This window comes from Montipora foliosa, chromosome 9 (assembly GCF_036669935.1).
Source record: "Montipora foliosa isolate CH-2021 chromosome 9, ASM3666993v2, whole genome shotgun sequence".
In the NCBI taxonomy this organism is placed as follows: domain Eukaryota; kingdom Metazoa; phylum Cnidaria; class Anthozoa; order Scleractinia; family Acroporidae; genus Montipora; species Montipora foliosa.
In genome coordinates this window covers 20,328,859-20,336,358 of record NC_090877.1, presented here as the reverse complement: position 1 = coordinate 20,336,358, position 7,500 = coordinate 20,328,859, and the positions used below count along the sequence as shown (strand labels likewise).

At 34.2% G+C, this 7,500-nt stretch overlaps 1 protein-coding gene across 3 annotated transcripts in view; it reads right to left on the bottom strand.

Moving 5' to 3' along the window:
- LOC137969836 (RNA binding protein fox-1 homolog 3-like) overlaps nt 1–7,500 on the bottom strand; it is a 26,892-nt gene that overhangs the window by 18,828 nt on the left and 564 nt on the right. The window contains exon 1 of one of the 3 annotated variants that reach the window (XM_068816213.1): nt 6,734–6,883. The exons of 1 other annotated variant lie outside the window; for it this stretch is intronic. In XM_068816213.1, coding sequence (XP_068672314.1) covers nt 6,734–6,802 — 69 coding nt within the window. In that variant the 5' untranslated portion in view covers nt 6,803–6,883. Of the gene's footprint in view, nt 1–1,101; nt 1,204–6,733; nt 6,884–7,500 lie in introns of those variants that run through there. One more of the 3 variants, XM_068816214.1, reaches the window with a different exon arrangement.

Below are 7,500 nucleotides of genomic sequence, written 5' to 3'. Positions count from 1 at the left end.
TATGTCAAAGCTGTTCTGTCAGTGTTCCAGCAATACTAGCACCAACTGATTGAATAACGTTACCGTATCCTACATGCAGTTCTAATGTTTTCATGTGCAACTTAAGACTAACACAACAATTAGTGAGAGATGTGAGAGATGTCCTCTCTTTCCATGAAAATTAAGGAATCAACATGAATCATAACTGTTTTGTTATTCTTAAGGGCAAAAATATATATTTATACCTAATTAATTATCTACATGTAAAAATCTTCCTCCAAAGGAACAAACACAAGAGTCAATCAATAATTTATGCAGACCCTTTTCATTTTTTTTGTGTCAAAAAACAATAAGAATTTTATTGTTTCTTACTTAGACCATTTAATAATTAACAAGTAAACCACCTGAAAACAAAACGTATCAACATTACCTACCTGGGAAGCAGCAAGCCAAAACATACATGTAGTATATTAGGTAAGTAAAAATAAAATTTCCTCAACCAAATTAGGTAGTACTGTCACTTCCTCTTTTCTCCAATGAAAAGCCAAAATATAAGAGAATAATAATGATTTCTTTTTATTGAACAAGATGTACATAGAATTAAAAGGAAAAGGGCTGGTAAAAATAAAGACACCGCAGGTAAACTTTCATTTAACAAACAATGAGTTTTTATTTTTATCTGTTATAGCTAAATTACCTCTGTGATATTCCTTTCAAATGTATCAACTGAATTATGTTATGATAACATCCTATCAAAAGAGGATTTCTGCCAAACATGTATCTAGATGTTTAACACTCATTTTCAATATTATAAATAAAAATATTTCACCATCTCCAAGAACAAGAAACAAGTTGGTTAATTGCACCTACCACAGAAAAAAGACATGAAAACCACTGGTCAAATAATAATTATTCTTCTCAAACTCACACCACAACTGTCAACTTGCTCATTCAAGATAGCAACAATCCTCCTTCAAAATTCGGTTCAAGTTTAAAGCTATCGAATACAGATAGCAGCACAAACCCTTGAATGGATACCACATCAAAAGTGCAAACAGACTCAACCATATCACTTACAAACTTCAACACAAATTGCAAAAAAAACTAATAGACAGCTTTTACCTCCATAATAAAAATCCTGAGTTTTCGTTCTGACCCCTGCATATATATGTGTTAGTTCAAAACCCTGCCAAACTCTCTGATGTAGTTGCAACACAACCTGTGAATAATTTAGGCCTGCTGCCCTACCAGCTGCTTCCACTCCAAGATTCAAGGTTCATTAACATTTTGCTTTTTCTCTAACCGTGAAATAATGATTTCACATTTTCATTTCAAATGCATGGGCGCTGCAGATTCTTACCATTTTGAACAAAGCCATGTAATGGATGTGATCCTTACAAAGTTACAAAATTTATCGGGTAATAACAATCCCTTTAGTAACTGATTACAGAAAAGAGAAAATTATGATACTGTGGCATATACATGTAAAAAACTACAGTCATACATGGACATACAATGTAGCTTTGTGCAATACTTGTATTTTTCCCTTGGATAAAAATAATTATGCTTTCACTGCCTCTATGAAAAGATTTACTCTTAAAGAGCACATACACATGGAAACATGTAGTCCTGTCTAAATTTTTCCCCCAATAAACTGAGTCCACAAAAATTCAATAAAATGTCATAATTTTAGTGCACATGTCAAACACTAACAGGTTGCATTATCTCAACAAGCAGATTCAAATTGATGATTTTTTACTGATAGACCATTTCGCACTAAAAACATAATTATTTACACTAAGAGACATCAAGACCAACAGATTTTGCTGTGAATTGAGGAGTCCATTACCAACAGAAAAACTCAGAACATGATCCAATGTTCACTTTCCCTCAGAAATATGGATGCCATCTAAATGAAATTCTTACATGTAGATCAGTGATATTGTGCAAAGAATAAGACTTTGTTTTGCATTATGAAATGTTGAGCCTTTCAGTGTCGTAATCTACACTACACTTCGGTTTTCTCAATCTATCTCACTTTTACTTGTGACCAGTTTATAATATTAGCCTCTTGATTTCAGTCCCTTCATCTGAGTTATATCTTGAACTGAAAGTTTATGTAAATAAGCTACACATGTACATGTACAGTGAGAGTGGCCTCAGCTGACTGACATGATGGCAATATTTGTAAATTACTATTACTGGCAAGACATTTTTTAATTTTTTTTTTCCGAAATAGGTTCCCCTTCAACAACTCTTGAAACCTATAAGGAGAAAATTCCACAAATGTGCATACACTGCATGTACTGTACACGCAGAGAGTGGCCTCAGCTTGTTGACATGATGGAAATTACTGTGAGTACTGGCATCTCAAGATGTTATTTATAACCCCAAAGGATTCCCCATTGCTGAGTATGACGGGAAATTTAACGGATAAAATTAATTAATTGAAAATGAACCAACTCCTGAGCAGAATCTCTGGTCAATATCTTAAATAAGCATAATGTCCTGTAGATTGATGGATGTGCCATGCTGAAAGGGCAAACAAGGCTGAAAACAGCTTTCCATGGCTGTGACTGCATGGGTTACGGCAACTGGCCACAACATGATCTACAACTAGGCATTTCTGTAGTATGCATAATGCTGTCTGTTACACCTTTTCTATGAACCCACTATTCGCTAGAACATAACATAGTTCCTTTGCAAATCTGCTGCCTAAGAAAACTTTCCGGGAGCCCTTCAGGCTTCCAACATTTAAAGTTAGTAGCCTGAGTCATTTTTTTCAAGATTCCAGAATTAATTAATTCCAGCTGGGATCAAATTTACAAGAAAGTGAGGATGAATCGAGTAAGGTGCCCGTTAGGGCTACTTGTTCAGAAATTTGGTTCCCTGCCTGTGCTCGCAAAATAAGGTGCCCCAGGCGCCGGTTAGGCAGCAGCCTTGCTTTGGATTTGATGGCAAGAACTGAAATTAACCATTGTCAATTGAGACCCACCCTTCCCCCTTGTCGTTTCCATTAAATTTCCATATCAAATTATAAAATTTTAAGGGGAGGGGAGGGGGTAAGGGTTAATGAATAAGAACAAGGCATTCAATTTTTGCCAAAAATGCAAGCTCACAAAGAGAGCCACAGGAGTTGAGCCGAGCTCAACCCTCACAAATTCCTCAGAGGTACCATTGCCTGATTTCAAGCCAAAAAGGACTAGGTATGAGTATGTAAATTATGGGATTTGAGTTGCTAATCCCATCAGGCAATGCTTATCAAACTCATTTGCAACAACAACAACTGTTTGCTACAAAATGTCCACACCAAAAGCTATTATACTGTAAATATTATTCAGCGTTCAAAATTGATCGAAGATACTGCGCGTTAATACATACATGTAAGTACATGCACACTTTACAAAGACCTTGCGAATTTTTTTTTTTTACACACTGTAAAATAATGACAAAAAAGAAAATATGAAAATAGAAAATTTTGTTTCAAATTATTGTCAGTAAGAAGAAAAATGGGATAAAAATGAATTCATAATTAAGTACAACGCAAATGAAGAGTTATGAAATTCTCATGTGATCCAGATTATAAACCAAAGTTCATTGAGAACTTTCTTCAAACCTGGGTAATACATTTGTACCTCAACCATTGCTACAAGATAACATTACATGTAGATAAAATTATAAGATGTCCAGAGAAAATCAGTAAAATTGCTTGTCACTGAAGTCACAGAAATAGTAATACATTTTGAATGTTTCTTTGCAACCATGTTTATTATTCTGTTGCCATAAATAATTGGTCAGATTCAAATTCATAATTAATGACGCCTGTGTGAAAAAAAAGTTAATGTGAATTTTTACTGCTAATAAGAGCTAAAAAAATCCCTACATATACACATACCTGAACTTTAAAATAATTTGTATGCAGAGAAAAGAAGTGACTACAGGTATTATAAAAATAATAAGTCAATAATGTTATTCACTACAATGGAATGTTTGTGATGTAAAAAACCTGAGGTCATTTTAGTTTAGAAATATGGCAGATGCCAGGATATCACAAGAACGTAAATGAAAATGAAACTCTTAACGCACATGTTTATTACCAGGGAACATTGCATAGCTAAGCAACTCCAATACTCACATAGATACTGTAGAAGTCCATGCCGAATAACATCCAGGAACTCAGTTAAAGAATGAAGGGCATGAATGAAAACAACAGCTTTTGTTAATTGCTAGGTAAATGAGACAAAACTATGCCCCACATTTTCACTGCTACATTCATTACTAATTAGTCTCCAAGCCAATTAATGTGGTGAAACTAAACACTAAAGCAAACAGATGTCTGAGAAAGGTTAACTGTGTACCACAAACACACCAACAAGAAAAATGTGAAACTTTACCCTCTTATAGATAACTAAAGAGAATTAACTGTGTCACAAAGATTAAAATTTCTAATTCCTTGAAATCAATTTTTTGCAGATGTCAATAATATCACTAGACTACAATGTAGTTTTTCTTTATGGGGTTTTGATATTCTTGTACAAACAAAATGTGAGATACATGTATAACAGTAGTTTTGACACATTCCAGCAACTAATAAATCATACATGTACATGTACAAGTGAAGTAACTAAATGATAAAACAGAAATGATAATAATAGTAATAATAATGAGTCATCTGAGATAACATATATATTTACTTTTAAGACTAAAAATAATACTACTTCATTTCAGGCTAATTGGTTAAAATATTAATGCCTTTATGAATAAATTTGCATGGGCCAAGAGATAAAAATTTAGATCTTTCTTGTACATGTACTTTTCACCATGATGACATTCAAAAGACTAAATTACCACACAAGTGTACATTTGTATAATATTGAAAATATGGTGTATGAAAAAGAATAGGAAAGCCAGGACCCTTGATCATGAAGCAGAAATGGTCACTCCTTTCTATTCACCTTCTTCAACATGGCCATGCAATCACAGGTGAGAATCAAGACAACCAGCATGCTATCAAGTTTGCATGTCATTCTCGATTGGGTGGGTTAAAAAAATATTGGCATTTACTTGTTTTCAGGTACATGTAGGAATGGACAGAATGGCACAAAATAAAATTTATGTTATCAAGCCTTACACACTCCCAGTTCTTGTGTCTGCATAATACAAATGTAGTTCTAATAAAAAATAGCAAAACAAGTCTCAGATTTTCTTTGCATTACATTGCCTGAGGCAGGGACTCCTTCCTATAGCAGTTTCTTATGATCTTCAGGTATTGCTTTTGTCAATCTGTGCTACTCTTAAGCTGAGAAACATAATTTATCACCTCACCTTAAAATAATACTAAAACACCAGATATAGCGTAGAGAGAAGACTAAAAAACAAACTAGTGTCCCCAAGAAACAAAAATAAAATGAAATAAAATGAAATAAGAAGTGAATGTCTTGGAATATCTACAGCCTCATTAGGTTACTGAACATTACTACTCATTGCACATATACATGCTCAATATTGACACAAGGGCCCAGTTGTTCAAAAGCTGATTATCCCTAATCCCAGGATGAAAATTAACCATGGAGTTTTTTCCTATACTCCCAAATGCTGTTCAACGCTGATATTAATTTGGCAAAACTTTACATTAGAAGAAGTCAATCTTGAAAAACAAAAATAAGCAAAAGAAACTTTCAACAAAAAGCTGAAAACATGAAACAAAAGTTTATGCTAATCCTGGATTAAGTTAATCGGCTTTCCAACAACAGGACCCACTACAATCAGGAGAAAAATTTGTCTCAACAAAAACTGAAGCTCCATTATCTGGTTATCACTCAAAGTCATATAAGGCTAATGGCATTTAGGTTGCTATCCTGGTACTATGTAACAAAAAAGTTAAAAAATTTGTCTTATTAATAATTATTATTTTTTACAGTACATGCCTAAAAAATACCATTACTTCACTGCCTAGCTGTCTAAATGAACACCATTAATGATTATTAATTTTTCTTGGAAAAAAACACAACACCCCAGCCACCCTTCTGAAATTAATTTAAGTTAAGCAAACAGCAAGCTATTGTCTAGGTCAGCAATGATTTGATAGTGGTACAAGTGTTTGCATCTCTTGCAAGTCAACTCATATCATGCATGGTTTCAAGCAAGTTGCCATCAAAAGACGAGCAGTGCCATAAACATCTCACAGTAAAAACAGTGTTCATTGTCCCCTTGATTCTCCTTTTAGGATAGATGTAGCTGTCTACCAAACAACTTCCTCATTTAACAAACCGAAAATTATGACTTCTCCAAGACAGAAGAAAAATCATTAAAATCAACAAATTCTCTATAAACATTCCAATAAAAAGGGTTATCAGCTTAGGTAGGGAGAAATCCTAATACATGTAGCTTCTACCCTATGAACATTTTCCATAATTATTGTTACTGCAATACATTGTATGTTTTGGGTAAGAAAACCGAAATCCGGAATATCTAATAATGGATAGTACTGTTTTCCAGACATCAACCTTGTTATTATTTCGATGTACGGTACTTGTACAGCATGAGAACAAAATTAAAATCTTTGCATAATAAACAAATAATTTTGACCCCTCTCATCCTTTCTTGGAGAATGCATTCAGCCTCTTTAATGAATGATAGAATATTTGTCCTCTCAATGCAAATAAAAGCTAAAAAGACGATGAAAATGGTTTTGTACATTCTTTCACATTCAGAAAGAGCTGATTGTTTGAGGGTGAAAATGTTTGCTTCAAACCTGATATCCCTCCTGTGGTGACATTGTATTTCCACAAAGTTTGCAAACATATTCCGGAACGTGCTCCATTGAAATCAATAGCAAGTGCTACCAACTCAAGATCTCAAGAGGTAAATCAAGTCTCCTTCGAACGAGATGCAGACGTCTTAATATCATTAAAATGCAGAATTGTAATAGATACAGTTGCCGCAGAAGTCGACATTTGATACCCGTCTGGGAGAATCCAACAGAAATATGAGTTTCGTATGAGTTGTTTTTTCGTTATTCATGAGATATTATTCACACCACAAAATGATAAATGATGGGTAATCAGTTTAGTTTAGACGGTGTGTAGGAGTATCCTGCGAACGCCAGGTGCAGTTTCTAAAACTGGGATGATTGGAGAACCAGCTCGAATTATCTGCTGATCAAAATAATATTCACTATACAGTACTGGCAGATAAACGAATAGGACGCATTCATCAATCGACGAAAATGAAGTGGACTCGATTAATTTTCGCGATCGATAAGCTCTCAAACGTACAATGTAGCTGCTGGGGTCGGTGATCATGAAAATCCCACATTACGGAAATGTTTGCCGTATGTCACTCCATTATCCACATGAAAAAAAAAAAACAATTTGCACAGTTTTCTAGAAACCTTTGAAAGTAAATTAATTTGACCTCAAATGCCATGGGAGGTATCATCCGATAATTCAAGCTTGTATTATCAAAAACTTAGCGATTTGCACTGAAACTAAAGCGGGTTGTAATTCTTCCGCCACCAAA